At 35.2% G+C, this 22,440-nt stretch overlaps 1 protein-coding gene across 2 annotated transcripts; it reads right to left on the bottom strand.

Annotated features, from left to right (window-relative positions):
* Positions 1-270: 270 nt before the first annotated feature.
* On the bottom strand, positions 271-12,376 carry LOC18436414 (uncharacterized). Of its 2 annotated transcripts, none has more exons than XR_016041535.1 (9): positions 11,777-12,237; positions 10,710-10,953; positions 10,373-10,522; positions 5,644-5,701; positions 5,436-5,528; positions 5,083-5,296; positions 1,994-2,085; positions 797-856; positions 271-679 (listed from the first exon to the last, which is right to left on the bottom strand). XR_016041535.1 is itself a non-coding variant. In XM_006846434.4 (9 exons), exons 1-9 carry the CDS (start codon positions 11,965-11,967, stop codon positions 434-436), a joined length of 1,167 nt encoding a protein of 388 aa, XP_006846497.1. In that variant the 5' UTR covers positions 11,968-12,376; the 3' UTR covers positions 271-433. The 2 variants fall into 2 exon arrangements, 1 of the variants encoding a protein (XP_006846497.1); XM_006846434.4 differs by having other exon boundaries at positions 5,083-5,115; positions 11,777-12,376.
* Between the last annotated feature and the right edge of the window lie 10,064 nt (positions 12,377-22,440).

Raw genomic sequence — 22,440 nt, 5'->3', positions numbered from 1 at the left:
AACAGAAACAGAGAAAAAAAGTAAAAAGAAAACAAAGGAAAGGATGTAGGGCCGAGCTCTTGATTTGGAAGCTAAGGAGCTGAGTACTTCGCCCGATCAAACAAGTCCCAAAGGGGCACAATCCCAACAAAAGCATCAATGCAACCCAAAACAGAAAAAAAACAAAAAACAAAGGAAAGAACGAACACTAACACAGACATGAGACTTCGCTGCTTCGAAGGGGATATATGAGGTTCAGCCATATTTCAAGAGTCACATGCAGGTCACATGGAGCTCAACGTCTCAATAACTATTATATTACTACTTACCCAGGCCACATCAAAATTGGCAATTCACAGACAAATTTTTAGGTTTATTTGTAAATGACAAAAGAATATCTCCAAATTAAAACCCAACAAAATTGAATAGCTGCAAGCTATTCACACTGATTAAATCAACCACGATTCTTCCTTGGGCTCTGAAGCGTGAAGCTGGATTCACCAGGCAAAGCATCTAGAACAGTAGATGTAATGCTATCTTCCCCAGCTTGCTTTGCATGGTTATCCCCACTTTTCTTGGCACCTGAGCTCTCTTGCGCACCATTCTGGCCTGCACCTATTAGGCTCTTGTATATCGATAAAGCCTGGGCCATCATACTTGCCGGATTGGCAGCTGTGCTAGGGAGCAATAGTGTGGTGCCCTGAATAGGAGAGTTGAAGTTAAAAAGTAAGAGAGTTAAAAGATAGGAGAAACATCACTCTCACATACAGAGAGAGAGAGAGAACGTATTGAATTACAATAACGGCATTTTGTTTACCTCCTTAGCGATATTACCGAAGGTCTGAATGTATTGCTCAGCGATTCTTAGGCTGGCTGCCTGCTCAAAGATATGAAAAGCTTAAAAGAGCTTAAAACCCCCACTGATAGTGTAGCAAATTTGATTAAAGGGAATTCTATTCAATAAAAACAACTGTACAGATGACAAGAAAAAATTGGTTTCAACTTCTCTTAGGAAGTGTCAGCCCTAACTAGCTGAGAAATCCACACTGACCAAAAATAAATAAAATTGCTTCAAAAAAATAACAAATACAAACAAAATAAAAATCTTGGGTCAATTAGAATGGCACAGGAAGTAAGATATGCACCATTACCCTGATTTCACTCGGACCACCCAAAGAGACTAATGCAATCCAAATTTTGAGTGTTATGGACCAGCACAGCAAAAAAAATGGCATGGATTGAAAAAAAAAAACTGAAAATGCCCTTACAAGGTATTCAATCATCCATAATCTAATGTTTGGACAAGTAACATCATAGGGTTATGATGTCGTACTATGCACAAATTGGGTGATATTGATATCTAAGATTCATGTTCTTGAAATATTTCATGCCTCCCAATCTCTTAGAAAATCTTTAATATTTATTTCTTTCCTTGTAGAGCCCAACCTCAATCTTGTCTCGTCTACATTCTTGCATCTTGTTTTTACTCTTCCTCCAATTTGTTGAAGCTTGAGTCTCTTACATTTGAATTTCTCAAAAACCTAAATCTCGCTATTATTATCATTGGAATCCTAAAATTCTCTCAAGACATGTTTCACCTCCCCTCTCACCCCCCCCTTTCTTTTTTCCCCCCTCCCCCTCTCACCCCCCCCTTTCTTTTTTCCCCCCTCCCCTCTCACCCCCCCCTTTCTTTTTTCCCCCCTCCCCTCTCACGTAAGTAGTAGTCCTGATTAATTAAAGGAAATGTATACAATAAGACCATGTAGAGGGCACAATCATTACTGACCATTGGATGTGAAATTGGGCGGTTGAAGATGTGTCATTGATTAGGCACAATGTCCAAACTAAAATTTCACGAATGTTGTAATACACTTTAATCCATTGGATTTCACATCCAAAGGCTAAAAATAATTATAACATATCATTGTATGAAAAATAATTGTGACCTCATAGCATACAATCCCTTAATTAAAATTGCCTATCAAACATAACTAGGTCAAAGAGAGAATCACACCTCTGCACCTCCATCAGATTTGAGAGCATTTGAAAGCCGAGAAATCCCTTCTGCTGTTGCTTGAGCCCTGGCAAGGATCGCTTCAGCTTCTCCTGTACATGAACCAAATATATAAAACACAGCAGAAGACACCAACTTCCAATTATCCTTTCTGTATAAAATTCAGTTTTATGCTTTACTGCACTCCAAGTTATCCTTTACAAGTTCTTTTCATTAAAGAGAGATATTTAGAACCCATCATATTAACTAAGGGATTGTATACAATGAGACCATTTACCTTTGATACAAGGTGGTCACAATTACTTACAACCATCCAATGTGAAGTTTGATATCTTGGATGTGTCACAAAGTTCGAGAAAATTTCTTTTGAAGTTTGAGCTTGATCAATGGAATAATTGCAGCCACCCAATTTCACATCCAATGGTCAAGATTAATGTCTCACCTTGTACCAAAGGTAAATGGTCTCATTGTATACTTTCCCTTAACTAAAGACATTGTGAAACTTTTAAAGCTGCATGATGTAACTTCACGATCATCAATTTCTTCTATTAAATGCAATGCCTTTCTAATCACAATGATTCAAAAACATGTATTTTTTATTTTGCAGACGATGATTCAAAAATTATGTCACTAATAAAACAAAAAAGATGTGTATTTATCAAGAATAATGAAGCCTAGAGTCAATACATCAGATACCAAATTCTGGCACCTATAACTCTGACATCATCTTAAGTGAGAGGAACTCTCGAAGAAAAACTAGGAATGACACTGCAAGTGACTTATTTATTTATTTATTTATTTATTGCCTTTCATAATTTGTATTGAAGGTGGATTTCAAGTGGCCAAGCAGGATATGATTTTTTATTCTGTTAAAGCAAGGAAATAAAAACAAACACCAACCTAAGACTGAGGATGCATTTCACTCTAAATGCATAAGCAGATCAAAGTAGACTCAGATGATGCAGATGCATCTTCAATTCTTCATAGAATATTTTCTTTCCTACCTCCTTGAAAATCTCATAAAGAATAATGCCCCACATCTGTCCCTTTTAGTTATGGGCTTTGTTAGGGTAATCCTACACATTAAGTTTTTCCTTAATGTACTCTACCATTTTTTAACACCTGATAACCTTATCCCACAATGTAGTAATAGAGGTATTTTAAATAATTAATCAAGGGTAAAATAGAATTCTTGGATAGAAAGAAAAACATTTATTAACTATAGTAAAGGATGACATCCACATGATGTATAGCATCACCCACATAGAGCATTACTTATTTTTTAACTACTTAAATGCCACTAGTTTTTTATAAAAATATCTATTCTACCCCCTCCTAATGATGAAAGATATCTCTGCTCGAAAAAATTTGTATTAAAAAGAATGTTGAGTAAATTAAAGAAATACTCCATGTCTAGGAGTACCCTAACAAAACCCTTTAGTTATATTGACATAGAACACAAATTAGATAGGACCTACAGGATTGGACACCATAAGAGAAGACCTACCATGTTTAGCTACCTGACATAATCAACAACAATATTCTTAGCACAATGACCTTAACCACTTCAACCATGTCCAGATCCAGTAAATTAAAACAAAAGTAGCAAACATGCAGGTACACTAATACAATCACCAAAAGACAAAGCAAGATGGCATAAGAATTTAGATACCATGCTCGGGCCTGAAATTGTTTGCACCCAGTTGGGGTTCCCTTTTAGCTGAAGGCAACTCTGCAAACATAACCCTTTTGGCCAAACAGAAGCAAAGCTTCCATTGGCGGCTGACCTGAACTTTCTTTGAAATTTTAGATTGCGTCTTGCAATTCACAGTTTCATCTAGTGAGCCTCGCTGATGTTTTGGAAAGGAAAGAAACTCTAGGCAATCCATAGTTGTTACCCTTGGGTATGACTCACCATAAACTCCATTTTTGTAATTTTTGTATACCCTAAACCCGAGCTGTCTGTTGTATCTACTGGTATTGAATGGGAATCATAACAAGCTTTTGAAATTTCACAGAACAGGGATGGAAATGTATTAGACAGTAACCAATAAAAGAAAGAAAGAAAGAAATCCAAGTCAGCAGTAACATCTGACATGGGCCCTGTCTGGTTCCAGGCCTGAGTCCCAGAATTCATAAACATTTATCAAGAGGTGTGCTGCACAACCACCAACAAATAGTAGAAATCCAAGTCAGCAGTAACTTCTGGCCTTGAGATTATTTCATCATAATAGATATCTTGCATGTTAAATGTGAAAGCCCAACCATTTCAAAAGTCATTCTTCTCAATTTTCCATTAAATGTCAGTCTTATCTAAATACTTCAATTCCAAAATTTCCTGGCACACTTAGGTATGATTGGTCAATTCCATGTAGCAATTAGTTGTTTTAGCCTGGAAAGTATAGAGTTTGGAACTATCCCACAGAGTAAATGTGATAGCATTATAAGGAAAAAAAAAAAAGTAAATGTGTAGCAACATTCTCCCAAGACTCATAGCACCATAAGTTCCACCTTGGGTTTGTGATTTGGCAGTCAACTCCATCAATAAGACTTTGAACTAAAGTTAATGGGAGAAAATTATTTACAAAGAGAAATCCATCAGGAAGTAGGATATAGGGTTCTTGCAGAAATCACCCAAAATTTCGACCCTTCCCCTTTTCCCTTCACCTAATAGCTCTAGCTATGGGAATTAAAGCCAAAAAATGGTAAAAGATGAAAAGAAAAACAGAAACTACAAGCTTTTGCTGGTTCCTATGAAGGGATCCAGAAGGTCAAAAGCCTAAGCAAACTCAGGGGTTAAATGTGAGCTCGATGCACTTCAGGAAGGCCCCTTGGGAATGGGTTTCAATGATGTCCACTCCACAATATGAGCATCATGGAAGCAGCATATACAGAAACTGTTTTAGTTCTAAACACTGTAAAAATAACCATGATAGAATGTGTTATGCAAAAGTATCAATCTTTAAGTAGAGCAAAAACCCAAGGATCATGCACTGCAGCTGATTAACAGAAAAAAGAACACATATGATAAAACCACATTCACTGAAAAAATAAGAGTACAAATATAGAAAGTGGAAAACAAAATGTACCTTCTGCCTTCAGAATGAATGCTTGCCTCTCTCCTGTTGAAATTCAATGATACAATCATTCAGTCATAGCAATCTCAAGCAAAGACAAGACTCAAAATTGATATCCACGCAGCAGCTTTGAAGTGTAAAGAACAGGTCATTAGCCCGCATCCAGAAGCAACCTTCAAACCCCTTGATGAAAGTAATATTCCATACCAAAAATTGTCTGAATGAACTACAAGAGTAAACAACTAAGTCCACCTTAGAAAGATGTATTCTTGGAAACTTACACACCATTCCCCATTTTTTCTGATATTAATAACATCAAAACTAAAAACAATTAAAAATAACTAGACGATTTTATAATAAACCACCTTCAGACTCGAGCACTTGAGCACGTTTTCTTCGCTCTGCTTCAGCTTGCATCTCCATAGCTGCCTTCACTCCAGGAGGAGGAGATATGTCCCCTATAAAGATGGATCAATAAAAACTGTTCTTACAAAAATTTGCATGGTGAAAACTGAAGTAGTACCATTCAATATGACAATTGAGAGTAACAGTTTTCATATATAATTGACTTACGTATCTCATAACGCAGACACTTGAGACCCCAAGAAGTTGCAGCTTCATCTATGGATTTCTGAAACAGAAGGCAGAACATTGTAATTATTGATCTAGGTATAAATTTATTTTTGTCAATTCAGGTGGCTCAAGCATCCAAAAAAGTATCAGATTGTGCAGGCATATACATGCCAGAATGCATATTCAATATATTTATGCATACAAAGGGAGACACAAGAGCAAATACAACTGCAATATTTTAGAACATCTATAATCATGACATTCCAGAGAGAGATGCTGAACAAGTTCAGTCAATTCTTTGAATTTCATGTACATTTTCCTTTTGGAGAAATGAATTTCTCTCATGATCTTCAATAAGACCCTTTTTTTTTTGGGTCTGCCTGCAGACAAGTGCAAGCCTAAATTAAAAAAAAAGGAATGAAATTTTTATTGTTAAAAAGAATGAATAAGATTAATGTAAACAGGTCAACTACTTTACTAGGTTGGAAGAAGAACACAATCTCAAACGAAGAATGCAACAACAGAAACTCAAATTATTAAGCTTACCTTCGGGGAAAACTAAGAGGTAGCTAGATCTAATTAAGGTGAAGCAATAATCATAACTTGTTCCAAATTAATAGAAAATGCTAGCAACTCAACGCTACTGAACCAGATGATCCATTGGGTTTCTATAAATTCCACTACAATGCCAGGCTAGAAGGAAAGCACATCATAAAAAGAGGACGCAACAACAGGAACTGTATATGACTACATTCTGAGGAAACTAAAAATTGAAGACTATTTTAGGTGAAGCAACCATCATAACTCAATCCAAATTAAGTAGAATATTCCATAACCACAGTCGCAGCAAATCCATTGATCCAATAATTTTCTAGAAGTTCCATCATGTTTGCATTTTAGAAAAATTTTAATAGAATATGCAATAAGAATTTGTTATTGCCACATGAGGAAGCATAAAGTAAAATCCAGTGGAATATGGAAACCCAGTCTGTTGGTGTCATCAACAAACAATAAAATGATGAGCCAGTTGACAGAGAGAGAGAGGGGCCCACTGTTGTAGGCTGTGTACATTCTCATGCATCCTACTCTCTTCAATCATAGTAAATCATTCCAATGGATGTGTGATCCCATTTCTACCCTTGATCTTGCTAAGATAAAAAAAAATTAACCATTGTAAGTGCTTCTAATCCCGAATTTCCAGATTTCTGAACAAGACAACACAATTAATGATAAAGCATGTTGAAATCAAATATCATTTTTATTTAAAAAAGGTCCCAGAATATAGTCAACCTACCTTATATCAATCATTCATAGCATATACTTTGTTAAAGAATGTGTCAAACAAATACTGAGCCTTATTAGTATATGAAATTGTGGGGGGTTGCATATAGAATTTTAGTATGTTAATTTATTTGAGAAACTTTAGGTGCATAAAGTCATTCTGAATTATTTTAATTCGATATTCCCAATAAGGGAAGCATTAGTTATATTTTAAACATTTAATATTAAGTGATTCAATCTCTCATTCTGAACAAATGAGACTTAGTTTATTTGATAATTTAAATGAAATATAGTTTTACTAAAACTTTGGAGTTCCCTCCACCCCACAGCACAGTATGCACATGCACACAAGCATACGCACTCACATGGACACTCTTCTCTTGGTCCTATAATAACTACTTTCAATATTTAAGCAGTCTGCGTACAATACATTGTACTGAAACTCACAATTTTGGTACAAGATTGCCAATAAGAACAAATTAGCCCAATTAAAGTGGGCCAGGAGGTCTTCTTATAATTGGCAAATGACTCTTATATAGGTGTGTTGCAGTGTTTTTTATATTAAATGTAAAAAGAAGACCCCTAGAACTCTTACATGGGCATTTCACAGTATCTCTCTCTCTTTAAATGTAAAAAGAAGACCCCTAGAACTCTTACATGACCATTTCACAGTCTCTCTCTCTCTCTCTCCCCCCCCCCTGCTCCCCCCGAAATTGCAGCCCTCTCTCTTTTTCTCCATAAATTGCAGTTATGTGCCACTATTCAGAATACTTTTACTACAAGCAACCGATACTTTTTCTTCTCTTTTTTATTGTTAAAAATCCCACTGAACAAAATTGATGTAGAAGCGTGCATATTTGCTCACATCCTATGTAACATGTATGTGTGAGTCTATGATTTCTGCACGTGCCGATACTCCAAGGACATGACACTTATGTCTGATACTTTAGATACCTAGACAGCTCTTAACATTTCTTCTTGAAATCTCACCATTAAATACTTTGTCACCTTTAGTCCCACTTCACTTTCTTCAAATGGGAAATGGAGATGTCATGTCTAAAAAACCAATTTTGAGATTAGAATTGCGAACACTCATATGTAGCCATAGCTATGGAGTAGCCCTAAGACAATAAAATCTTCCCCTGCTGACTCGTCACAAGGCTCCCCATCCAAGTAGATTCTGAATTTCCTTAGAACTTCCATCAACAGTGAAATTGAACATAAATTTTATTTTTGGGTTCCGGGGGTGGATGGGTGGGTTGTGTTCTACTTCCTTGACCTTCTTACCCTCACCTCTTTCTGGTATGCAATCTCATGCCACTATGTTTCTAAATATGTAATATTGTAGCCCTAGAACTTTTTTATAACCTTGGCCCATAACACCACTGTGGCCCACACATGTTCATTCTATTCAATACTCTACATTTGTCCCTAAAGCATCTATTCTTCCTCTCCAACCAAGCAAGCCAAATGACAGCAGATAGAGTTAGCCTCCACAAGTGGCAGATACTTGCACCTGAACACATGATGCTCAGGTTTTATTTTATTGGAATGACAAATAGCCATTGAGTGGGATTCGGCTAATGTGATTACACGAGGTAATGGAAGGATGGATGCACATGGTGACTAAACAATATGTTCAAGGAAATTTTTGGCAAAACTAGCAACCTGGTGTCCATTCATCACCCATGGAGGAAGCCCTAGGAGGCAGCAGATTCATTAACCGGTGATGGAGTCTACTATAACATCTCTGGCAGTAACTCAATTTGGCACCTTGACTTTCATTCATATACTCAAGTTTGGATGTGAAGGAGACCTGTACAACCACTTTATAATCAATGAAGTTAACCATAAAAAATTACACAGATCAGAATCATCAGACTCCTATTTAAACATAATTATGGTAGGTCTGTGACATTTGAATCCAAGACTCAAACAAGTGTTCAACTTATTTAAAAGTTGGGATTCACCCAAGTCGACTCAACTTCAGCAGGTGCCACTTTTAATACCTAAAACCCCTCTCATGCAATTCTGGACAATACTTGCCTGAGACTCTATAATAACAGCCAGACTCTGTTGAATCCCAAGTCCTATGTGCCTCTTATAATAAAAAGAGAGTATTTTTAAGAACATCCAAGTTTTAAAAGATAAGATGGGGGAGTCAAATTGGGACTCAACAAGTTGACTTGGCTCAAGACTCACCCAAGTATGAGGTTTTACACATTGCTTCAAACTATGAACACCTAAAACTATCATTATGTCACATTCATAGCAAAAAGTCTTTAGTCTGAATTTCACCTAGCATATTAGGATATTATGGAGGTTAGACTTTATAAACAATTCATATTTCGATGACAATCCCACAATATATATATATATATATATATATATTCCTCCTTCCGTGGCCATACTTAAAACAGAACAATGGCAAAAAATGACCAGATTACCTTTGTTAATGCCTACATTTGAGACGCAAGTATTTGAAGGTTGACATTTGGTTGTTGAAACAACAAGCTATTGCATACCAGAAGACACTTGTATGTGTCCCCACAAATTCATCCTACCTCCACGCAAGGTTGAGTCTCGTTGACTTGGCACAAGGAGATAGGACCACCTCACAAGATTACGAATATGTATGACCATCAAGAAATACAGAGACAAAACCAATGTCCCTTCGGTATATGCCAAACATAACCACAAGCTTAACACTCCATTGTGCAGGAAGAAGGCAAGCTTCCCACACAAGGAAAAAAACTGAAACGAATCTAATAAATGAATGCTAAAATACCAGAGAAATCATGTTTCTTCATTAGATATGGAAAACAATTGAGGAAAGGTAAGTACAGTAATCTGGTCTGGAGACTGGTTGGTCAAAAGAGTGCAATGTTGTCTGCACAAGTACAGCAACTTTGGTTGGAGTTTCATTACATAATGTTCCAACGTAATTAGCCTCCATATTTAGGATGCCAACATGAGTGGTCTCTGAAGTAGAAGCATAACAAAGAAGTCCCCATCCTTTGTCCTAGCATCCACAAAGAGGTTTATTTTTTTTCGAAAATTTTGCTTATTTTATTTTTCATTTTGTCATCATACAACATTGGGCAAAAACTGTAATGAAAAAATAGAAGACTTACAAACATGACAACATAAAATTCAGTTCACACTTCAACAGTGGCTATATGTGTGAGGAGAAGTTCAATCACCTTGCCAGGAATTGAGATTCATAGGTCCTATTAGGTTTCTTACAAGAATTAATGTGTTTAATAAACATATGAGTAGAAGTTATTATCAAAATTAAATAAAATAATAATAATAATAAAAAGAAGAAGAAGAAGAAAGAGAAAAAACGGGACTTAAGATAAATTGTTCACATCTCTAATGAAATAGGTTTCTATGATGCCGAGACAAAAATGTTTGCATGTGGCACGAAGATAACCTTTTAACTTACCACAATTTTCTCATTAAGGGTGTCTCTTTCTTCAAAAGTCTTATCCAGTGTAATTTTACCAAGCTCGCTCCGCATGGTCGTCTGTGCAAGTTGAATAATGGCAAAAAATGGATTCTCAACTCCGTATGATGCTAGAATTGGGTCCACAATCTGGCAGTCATCATCAAGACAAAAATAATGACACGGTGACATGAATCAAAAGCAAAAGAAGTACGTGCTCTGTTGTAAAACGAACTAAAATGACCTAAAGATAGATGATGAAGCATTGAAAACACCTACATTAAAACAAATATAAGACACAAATTAGAACCAAAAAATTGATAACAACTATAAATACCTTCACATAAAGTATTCCATCAATTGAAATACTGACATTATCTTTAGTTATAGCTGATTGATTAGGGATGGGGATGGCCTCTTCTTTTAGAGAGTGCACATAAGCAATGCGGTCAACCCCAGGTATTAGTAGGTGAAAGCCAGACTCAAGGGTCTTTGAGTACTTTCCGAACCGTTCCACGACAAATGCTTTCTTTTCAGGAACAATACGAATGCCCCAGTTTGTTGGTGGGCTCTGCTCATATCTTTATTCAATTAAAACAGGAAAACTAAGTATAAGTCAGAAATTGAACAAAAATATAATAATTTCTAGTAACATAGGCATCATTGGATCAACTAAAATATAAAATTTATCCAAACATTCCCACTCAACATTGACAGAAGATTTAGGTGCCACATGTATCAACCACAAAAATAACGCAAAAAAGGGCCAATACATTGTATATGACCAAGAAAAATGTAATAAACACAAGGGTGAAAAACTACTCAAGCAATAATTCATGATAATGAAGTTATTTCTTCATTTCACTGCAACCGAGCCTAATGGGGGATGTCACTGTGTCCTCAACCAGAGAAATCCACATAGATTACAAAAGAATTACCAATTTTCCACACCACGTCTGTGACTCTATCAACCAAAGTAATATGACTAAAATGGGGTCTAATCCATTACAATCCGAGCAATAAAATGCAGTTCAAAAAATAGATTATGTGATTGTTTGATGGTTTTCATCTAAACAATAGGTAAAACTACAAAAAACAGTACAGCAAACATAAAACGACTCAAAAAACAATTTACAAATAACTGAATAGAACATTTAGTTAGCTATTTCAAATGAAAGAGCACACAAGTACTCTACAGTAACTGAAAGTAAAAAATCAAGAGCCATAAGAATAAATCAAAGACTAAATCACCAATAAACTTACAACAGCCACAGCTTGAGCTCTATCTTTGAAAAAAAATAAAATGATTCTGATAAACTATTGCTTGAATCTCATAAAAAAGGAACAACAAAAAAATCAATCACACTGACCAATTGAAAAAAATGCAGAAGAAAATGCAAGTACCTCATGCTCCAATCATCACTACTCCTTCGACTTCGCATATGGCGAACGGTAGTCAATAGATGAGCACATTCAGGCCTTGGAAGCCGAGTAGAATGGAGACCTGGTACAATCGCAGCACTGTATCCTCTAGCCAACAGTAAATTGTTCAGACCTTTCATGGATTTAAGTGCACTGTACCTCCAAATCGCCATGAAAGCTAGGGTTGCAATATGGTTTCTCTACTTCTCTAGAAGGTGAAATTACCAGGCATTGAGCGCTCAATGAAATGGCAAATGGAATCGAAGAGAAGACGAGGTTAAGACATGGGGGGTTTCGAAAGGGGTTTTAGCGACTCGTAATTCCTTTGGACAACAAACAGAAAAGTGGGCCCTAAGTTTCCGCGATGGTGCATGGAAAAAAGAGAGTACGGCCGTCCAAGGTAGCATGAGATCATGGAAAGGGAAAGCATGGAGTATGAAATGTTGTGGGCGTATGGATCAGGGGATGTGCATATGGAGGGCGTCAAGGGCTTCTTCGCGCGGATACCAAAACAATCGGGCCTCGGCCACAAAATGTGGCCCGAGGGCTCGGCCAAGGTTTGGTAGCCATGGCCCGAGGATTGGGCAGGGTAGGGCCTGAGCCAGGCCTTTATAGGGCCGGCTTGGCCTAGCCCTTTATTTTCATTGTTTTTCTTTTTGTTTATCCTTTTTTGTATTTGGTAAGGCCGGGGCCCGCCCTATCATGGCTAGGGCTAGGGCCTCGTCGGATTGTTCCATGCCAGGCTCGCGTCGGCCTTGCAAGGAGTAGGTCAGTGCTGGCCCAAGTGTGGCCCGTTGCCACCCTAACCTTCAATGTCATGCTTTCCCGTGTTTACTTAACTATATCGAGGAGTGGGGTTTAAACATACAATTATCCTCATTTTCAAGGTTTTTGCTTTCAAACGTAAAATTATCCTCAACATCGCTAAATTAAAGTATTTGAAAAATAAGTAATTTCTTTTGAAAAAGTATCTATATTTATAACTATCTCTTTACTATATGGACCTGGTTTTTATGCGGCCAAGCCCGCCTATGTAGAAATGAGGGCTTCTTCATAAATCTATTTTTGAGATGGATTTTAAGACTTAATTTTTAAAGATATATAATCTCTAACAAAGAGATTATGAATATGAATAAATAAATAAATTTTTAAAATTAAAAATAATAATTCTACTAAGAAAATATTTGGACTGTTAGTTTCCATTGTTTTTAGATGGAACACCTACTTGAATCCATCTTTAAGATGGATGTTTTACACTTTATGGACCGTATATGCAGAACTGAGGCCACTCCCCTGAAACAATTTTCCTTACTATATTCTTAAGTCATTGTTAAGGGGTGTGCATGTGTTGTAAAAATAAAAAGAGACCCTATTGCTAGAGATAACATCATACATTTCACTTTGAACAGAGGGAGTTTAGGGCAAACTGCCGACTTTCATTGGGAATGGATGACTTCTTTATCTATGATCTATAATTTATAAAAAAACAAAAACCGGCATAATTGGTTAGAACTTGACGATTTACAATGCTACGTTCCAATTTGTCATAAAGCCCGCAAGGGTTGGGATTAGTGGGCCATTGGCTAGGTATTCTAGAGTGGGTTGTAAAGTTCTTTAAAGGTGCAACTTATTCTATTAAAAGGCTTCCTATAACTCTTGAGTTCTTTAGTTAATATAATTTTTTTTTTTTTTTTTTTAATAAAATTAGTTTGTTGAGTGGCAATAAGTGAGGATCCTCCAATTGTAATGGTTTTTTTTTTATTATTTTCAAAATGTAAGCGGCCTTTGTAAGTAGACTTGCTGGTATTGTTGCTAAAAATTTTAAATACATGGAAAATATTGAGATTAGCCTACTAGTTCATATGAACATGTAAATTCAGCGGCCCAGATTGAATCTGAGCCGATCTGACAATCACGACTTCATTTCATATTTGAATTTGATTTTTTTTTCTACGAATCCAAATAAATTGAAATTTTAAGCGTTCATTCTTCTCATCATGGTGCACCTAATAAAAATATTTTATAAATAATTTACAAAACTAAATTGACCAAAATACCCTTGAAAAGTTTCAAGGATATTTTGGTCAATTTTTTTAAAAAAAATTAAAATTAAAATACGAAATGAAGTCGTGACCATCAGATTGGCCAAGATTCAATCTGGACCGTTGGGCTCATACGAACACATATGTTCATATGAGCTAGTGGGCTAATCCTAACTTTTTCCATATATAGGAAAAAGCTGGGATTAGCCCACTAGTTCATATGAACATATGAGCCCCACAACCCAGATTGAATCTGGGCCGATCTGATGATCACAGATGTCCGGTAGTGTTTGAATTTTAATTTTTTTTCTACAAATCCAAATCACTTAAAATTTTAAGAGTGTGTTCATAAAAAATATTTGAATCTTTTAAAAATATCAAAAAAATATTTCACATTAAATAAACTGACCAAAATACCTCAAAAAAGTTTCATGGGTGTTTTGATCATTTGTTTTTTTGCAAATATTTTTTGTTATATTTTTATTAAGCACGTCTTGATGAAAAAAACACACGCCAAAAATTTTAAGTGATTTTTATTTGTAGAAAAAAAATAAAAATTCAAACACGAAATAAGGTTGTGACCGTTAGATCGGCGGATATTCAATTTGGGCCGTTGAAATTATATGTTCACATGAGCTAGTGAGCTAACCCAGCTTTTTCCATATATATATACATATATATATATATATATATATATAACTCTTCCCAACACCTATAGGTGAAAATGAACAGTGATTTCGCCTATGCTCTTCACCGTCCAATAGTATACATCCTCCTGACAAAAGCATAATACTTACAGGAGTCACTCCATCGAATAAAAGAGAACCACCTCAATCTTTATATGATATTATTGCTACTCCATATAAAGTCTTACCCAAAGAGCTTGGTAAGAAACAAGAATTAATCCCTCATATTGTGGAACAAAATAATTATACAAATTTATATATATAATCTTTAGGAAAACAGGCAGAACGAATAGAGAGACTAGTGTCAAAGGAGAAAATAACTCTTTCCCTTCCTAAAGCAGTATTGTTCAAACTACCTCCAGAATTAAATAAAAATAAATTTCATATTGGAGACAATAATAAATCCTTAATGGATCAATTAATAGCCAAACTAGCTCAGCTAGATATCAAAGGAATACCATCCCCCAAAATTACTATTCCTACATCAAAAATACCTAGTCCAATATCTGAATCCTCAGACAAAGGCAAAGCTAAAATCCCAGAGCATGAGACAATGATGCTCCAAGAAGAACCAATAATAGAAGATACTATCCAAAACCAAGAAAATGCATTTATGGATACCACTCCTATTGATCTATATAGAATAGCTTATGGAAAAAATTGGAAACCAATTACTGCCCTTCCATATCATAAAAGACCTACACCTGTTGATATCCAACTTGAAGATGATGCTATACAACAAGTAGTATCATACTCAGGAAGATCAATAGTCAATTGGACAATAGACGGTTTATCTGAATTAAAGATTTTAGATGTCATGAGACATATGACAATGTTTGCCTCTGCAAATAAAATGGCAGGCAACCCAGATCAAGAGGTTGCAAAAGCAATAGTTAATGGATTCACTGGCTGGTTAAGAGAATGGTGGGATTTTTATGTAGATGATGAAACAAAAAATAGAATCCTCACCAATACTAGACAATGGACCGCCAGAAACGAACAAAATCAAGAAATAATTTATACGGAAAGTGATGCCGTCAATACTTTAATATATACCATTACACTTCACTTTGTAGGCAGTACCGCCCTGTTAGCAGTAAGATCTGAGGATCTGCTCTCCAATCTTCGTTGTCCTATATTATCTCATTATAAATGGTATAAGGATGTATTTTTCTCACGATTATTAATACGAGAAGACAGTCAACTGGACCACTGAAAAGAAAAATTCATAGCTGGTCTACCATATTTATTTGCTGAAAAAGTCAAGGAAAGACTTAGGAAAAAACATAATGGAATTATTATATATTCATCTTATACACTTGGAGAACTTTCAGCAGAAATATGTGCTGAAGGCCTAGCTTTATGCACAGATATGAAACTTAAAAAACAATTGGATAAACAACAAATCACGAAGCGTAAAGAACTTGGTGATTTTTGTGAACAATTTGGATATTACCTTGATAGAAAAAATATGCCTGAAAAATTATATAAGAAAACAAAAAAATATAAGAAGGTCAAGTATAAATCCAAATCAAATAAAGTCCATAAACAATACAAAAAATCTAAAAGAAAACTTATCAATAAATTTTCTCCCAACACAAAACATAAAAGAAAACTTCCAGTATGTTATAAGTGTGGAAAGGTTGGTCATTATAAACATCAATGTAAATTAAAAAAGAAAATAGAGTCAGTACATTTAGATGATACAATTCAAACAAAATTATATAATATAATCAATTATGATTCTACATCTTCAGATTCTTCCTCCGACTCTCATATAGAAAATATACATGATGATGATCTGTTATGGACAGACTCATCTGATTCTTCCAATACGTCAACAGACTCGGAATCATCCAATCCAATAAAAGATAATGATTGTAGCTGTCATATACCTTCACATAATCTTCATACCTTACCCAAGAAGATAATTTTATTTTAGACATTATTGAAAAAATTACTAATCCAGATGAGAAAAGATTTGTAATTACTCAGTTCATTTCAATAACTAAAAATAAAGCAAAAACACTTCCCATCAATAAATCTCTTGATGAGTACAATTTTGCTTCAATAATGAAGAGAGTAAGTGAACAACATACTTCTCAACAAAAAGAACCTTCAATTTCTGATTTGAAACAAGAAATTAAGGACATTAAGAAAGAAGTATCTTAATTGAAAAATAGAATTAAAATTTTAGAATTACAACAAATATCTCCACAAAATACAGATACAGATGAAATAGATTTTGATCAAATCATAATGGAAGAACCAGAAGAAATTCCAGAGATATCAGAAAAGAAACCTTATCTGGCAAACATCCCTTCAGTCAATTTAATAGATAAAATAATGATTCAAAAATGGTTTGTCCAAGTCAAAATTATAGTTGCAAAAGATTATAGTTTTGAAACTTCAGCCCTAATAGATTCAGGCGCTGACCTTAATTGCATCAATGAAGGTTTAGTACCTTCAAAATATTTTGATAAGACAACTCAAATATTGAATACAGCAGATGGAAGTAGATTGTTTATAAATTATAAATTATCAAATGCTTCTGTTTGTAATAATCATCAATGTATTAATACACCTTTTATTATGGTTAAATGGTTAAGCTAAGCTGTTATACTTGGAGTTCCATTCCTTACCCTTTTATATCCTTTGTCAATAGATCAAACAGGAATATCTTCTAATTATCAAAATGTACCAATACACTTTGACTTTATACATAAACCCAAATTAAAGGAAATAAATAATGTCAAAAGTCAATTACAAAATAAAGAAAAATTTCTTTGTACGTTGAAGCAAGAAATTAAATATAAACATATCGAAGAACAAATAAACAATCCTTTCATTCAACAAAAAATTCAATGTATACATAAACAAATAGAAACCTTTATATGCAGTGAGCATCCCAATGCTTTTTGGGAAAAAAAAAGCATAGTATTAGTCTACCATATGAGCAAGGTTTTAATGAAAAACAAATACCTACAAAAGCTAGACCAATACAAATGAATACTATCTTACTTGATATGTGCCGCAAAGAAATCAAGGATCTCCAAATGAAAAAATTAATAAGATCAAGCTCCTCACCTTGGAGCTGTGCAGCTTTTTATGTTGATAAAAAACCTGAAAAAGAACGAGGAGTTCCTTGACTAGTTATCAATTATAAATCTCTTGATAAAGTATTAAGATGGATTAGATATCCCATCCCTAATAAAAAAGATCTATTAGATCCGGTTGCTAATGCTTGTATCTTCTCTAAATTTGATATGAAGTCTGGATACTGGCAAATACAGATTCAAGAACAAGATAAATATAAAACAGCCTTTAATGTCCCATTTGGTCAATACGAATGGAATGTCATGTCCTTCGGTTTAAAAAATGCTCCATCAGAATTTCAAAAAATAATGAATGATGTTTTCAATAGTTATTATCATTTCATGATTGTTTATATTGATGATATTTTGATCTTCTCTGAATCTATCGATCAACATATCAAACATATTCATACTTTTATCAATGCAATCCAAAATGCTGGATTGGTTGTATTAGCTAAAAAGATTACTTTATTCAAAACCAATATAAGGTTTTTAGGACACATGATCCACCATGGCACAATTATTCCTATTGATAGATCAATAGAATTTGCTGATAATTTCCTGATCAAATACTTGATAAGAAAAACCTTCAAAGATTCTTAGGATGTTTAAATTATGTTAGTGATTTTTATCCTAATCTTGCCATAGATTCTAAACCTTTATAAGATAGACTCAAAAAGAATCCTCCACCATGGACAAATATCCATACTCATGCAGTACAAATAATCAAACAAAAGGTAAAAACTCTTGATTGCCTTTCTCTTTCTCATCCCACGGCGTTCAAAATTATAGAATGTGACGCCTCTGATATAGGCTTGGGTGGTATTCTCAAACAAAGAATTGAGAACCAAGAACAACTACTCAGGTATACTTCTAAAGCTTGGAATCCCACACAGAAAAATTATTCAATGGTTAAAACAGAATTATTGGCCATTGTTCATTGTGTCACAAAATTTCAAAGTGACATTCTTAATCAATCATTTCTTATACGAACTGACTGCAAGGCAGCCAAAGATATTTTGCAAAAAGATGTTCAAAATTTAGTTTCCAAACAAATATTTGCTCGTCAGCAGGCTATATTGTCCGCCTTTGATTTCACCATCGAACACCTTCCCGGGTCTTGCAATTTCTTGCCCGATTTTTTAACCTGTGAATTTTTGCAGGGGGCAACACTGACAGCAACGACGACGAATCACCTTTGTCCCTGGCACTACAGCTGTTCGAAGAAAATAAAAATACTAATATTACACTTTCACCTTCACTTATAATGGGTTCTCGTAGCACTTCTCGCCACGATAAACGCCCAATGACCAATATAATACCATTCGAAGGAGAACCTTGGCCTTTGGCAATCCGTTCACCTTCACACTCTCTTATGCATCAAATAACCTATCCCGAAGCAAATGCTTCAAATCCCATATATTCTCCAGCCCAGTCTAAGTCTGCTTCAAGACTTATTATACCCAGATCTTCATATATTGAAAGAGCTTATCTCATGGACATTACTATTGATGAACAACACATCAATACAAACCCAATAAAACTTGCCTCATTATATCTGCTCAATCACTTAAATCCAACCAATGGTGTAAAACCCAGAGAGTACTATGAAGCCATCCTTATGAAAACGGGATTCATTTCCGTTGTCCATTATTACCAGCAGAATACCAGAGTCATTGCGTACTCAAAGGTTCAAATCAAAAAACTACTTCCCTATGATGAGTGGGGTTGTAATCCCGCGTAAGGGAAGAAATTGCACAACCCAGATTTCTCTCATAAATACTATAAGTATGCCGAATATATTGAAGCCTGGCATAAGTTCTTTTACTATCAAAATCCGAATAACACACACAGCTGGTACATACAGTTTCGGCTACCTATTTTTGAAAGATTCCCCACATGGTTTAAAAACTGGTTTTTAGTGTGGGGCTCAACATCTTCAATTTTACCTCCTGCTTTCAAAACAGTGCAGGAACAATTCGTGGAATACAATAATATTGATAGTACCATTGATATTCACCTATACTTCATGGCCTTGTACCAAATCTCATGGATTATGAAGTGCGAGAATACTATCTCAGTAAATAATACTGCTGACTTCACCTATATTCCCCGACTAGGAAAAACTATCTATGTTAAATGGTGGGACATATTCAATATGGATCCCACAACAATCACACCCAAAAGAATACCTCAGCAAACACCTATATACCAACCAAGCCCAAATACTGCCAACACCTCTTTTGATTTCCCAACCTATTTGAGAAATATGCTCCAGTCCAACCCCAATGCCTCAAAGAAAGCCTTAGAGCAATTAATGAGAGAAATATTTGCTGAAGCAAGAAGAAAACCAATTTCTTCAGAAGAAACTGTACAGTCTTCACTTTGGTTATCTATTTTCATAATATTAGGACAAAGAGTATTCATTACTTTATAGTATAGTCTGTATACAATAGCTAAATTTTGGGAACCATGTAGCATATTGAATCCATGGGTTTTTAGATTTATTGATAAGATATTTAAGATATTTGGGTCAGTTAAAGAAACTGAAAAATTCGAAAAACAGTTAAAATATATTGGACCACTACATCGGCTGGATTCAATCATACCTAGGAGTGAATCAGTGAAATTATTGTGTCTTGTATCTCCTAGGCATACAAGCACTGAAGTGTTTAACCCTAATCGGGTTAAAGGTTTAATGGCTATTTGAATAAGGCCAATGTGTAAATATTTGTAATGATTTCCTTATGTTTTTCAATAACTTTTTTGGATAGTAGTTGAAAGTCTTCCTGGTTCTGTGTAACAGACAAGATTTCTTCTACTGTCTTTATAGCATAACCCATTTTAAATTTAAATGATCCTTTCTGATAAATATCTGTTATTGGTACCTTGGGAATATTCCAATTCTGAATGTGATCTTCAAAATCATTTATTATGATCTGTTCCTTATTTTTAACTCTTAATGTTTGAGATGAAGTTGTATTATTACCTTTAAGATTCCTAATTAAATTTGCCATCTGTAGGTTGTGGATAATGACAATCTGGACGATCAAGGGTCCAGCGTGTTCCCCTAAGCGGCTCTTCCTGGCCTTGGCGGGTACTTTGCCTAGACTTGTCATTTCGTCTCTTGTCTTAACTCTCGGACCAACTTTCTTAGATGTAAATTTAAGTAGGTTTCTACAGTAACAATGTAACTTTTACCTCTTACAGTTTTACTGTTAAAGAACAGTATTGCTGTTTCTACAGTTTAACTGTTTGCACAGTTTTACTGTTTGGACAGTTCTACTGTTTGGCTCTGATATCAAAACGCCCAGGATCTACAGTCCGATCCTATTTATACAATTTGTTAGAGTATAAGGTGGTGATTATGGATCTAGATTTGTTCTAGATTAGATATGTAAATATGAGACTATTATATTTAATAAGTTCTTGCAGAATTTTATAATAATACAGAATAAAAAGGATTATACAAAGAAGGGGTATGATCGAGATATCAATAACAAACCATTGAGCATAATTAAAATCTCCAATTTTCACACTAAATAAAATTTTAAACTGCATGCTAAATATATTAAAACATCTGAGACAAACTGAAAACTGTATTGATCATATATGATTACAAACTGTTAAGCCACAAACATAAGAACAAACAGACTGATGCAAACTATTACAAACTGTATAGACAAACCAAGAACTAAACAGACAAACTGGGAAATAAGCAAATAAACTATAACTCAAAGATAAAAACGAAGATAGACAGAAACAGGGATAGATAGAAACAAAGGGATTTTGAAAACAGTAGACTTACTGTTTACAGATGTAGTAACTGGAAAAGAGTTTCCAGTGTTGCGGGCAATATGAAGGAAGAGAGTTTATATTGCAGTCACACATTAAAATATAGAGAAGAGAGATAGAACCTGGTATTTGAGTATAGAGCTATGAAGGTCAGGATAGCTCTTGATTGTTGATCTTTTATCTTCGAAGAGAAGAGAAAATAGAGAGGAGCAGAGAGGAGCAGAGAGAAGCAGAGAGAAGCAGAGAGGATTGCTTTAGAGCGAGGGAGGAGTGAGCGACCTCTCGTTGAAAGAAGGGGGAAGCAGGCGACCTCTGCCGAATGCAAGAGAGGAGGCCCCCTTTTAAAAGGGAGATTGCTTCATGAGGAAGCAAAGGAAGAGGAAGCGGACAAAGGCTCAAAGGTGATGCGGACAATAGATGGGACCAGACAAAGGATAAAAGACAAAAAACAAAAAAGGAAAAAGCATCTTTGTACAGTGTTTCTCTTGTCGCTTATGATTATGGCTACAGTGCGTTTTTGGACTATACACAAGTGGCTACAGTAACTTTTTTTGACTATATGCAAGTGGCTACAGTAGTTTTTGGCGTTTGTGTCGGTGAGGGCATCTCCTTTTGGCATATATGTCGGTGAGGGCATCTCCTTTTGACGTATATGTCGGTGAAGGTATCTTCTCGTTATTGGTGATGATAGTATCTGGAATATTCTGTTGGTGATGATAGTATCCGTCAAGGTCTCTGGCTGAATTCATCCTGATCATCTTCTTCTGGATCTGTTTCGTCATCCGGATCTTTTGCAAGAAGTTGCAAGTACTGATTGGTGTGTAAAGGTGAAGATTGTACAGTTTCTTCAGAAGAAATTGGTTTTCTTCCTGCTTCAGCAAATATTTCTCTAATTTGTTGCTCTAAGGCTTCCTTTGAGGCATTGGGGTTGGGCTGGAGCATATTTCTCAAATAGATTGGGAAATCAAAAGAGGTGTTAGCAGTATTTGGGCTTGGCTGGTATATAGGTGTTTGCTGAGGTATTCTTT

This window comes from Amborella trichopoda, chromosome 9 (assembly GCF_054954075.1).
Source record: "Amborella trichopoda isolate Santa Cruz 75 chromosome 9, AtrichopodaSantaCruz75HAP2 v2.0, whole genome shotgun sequence".
NCBI classification, from domain to species: Eukaryota; Viridiplantae; Streptophyta; class Magnoliopsida; order Amborellales; family Amborellaceae; genus Amborella; species Amborella trichopoda.
This window is presented reverse-complemented; position numbering and strand designations above follow the sequence as displayed.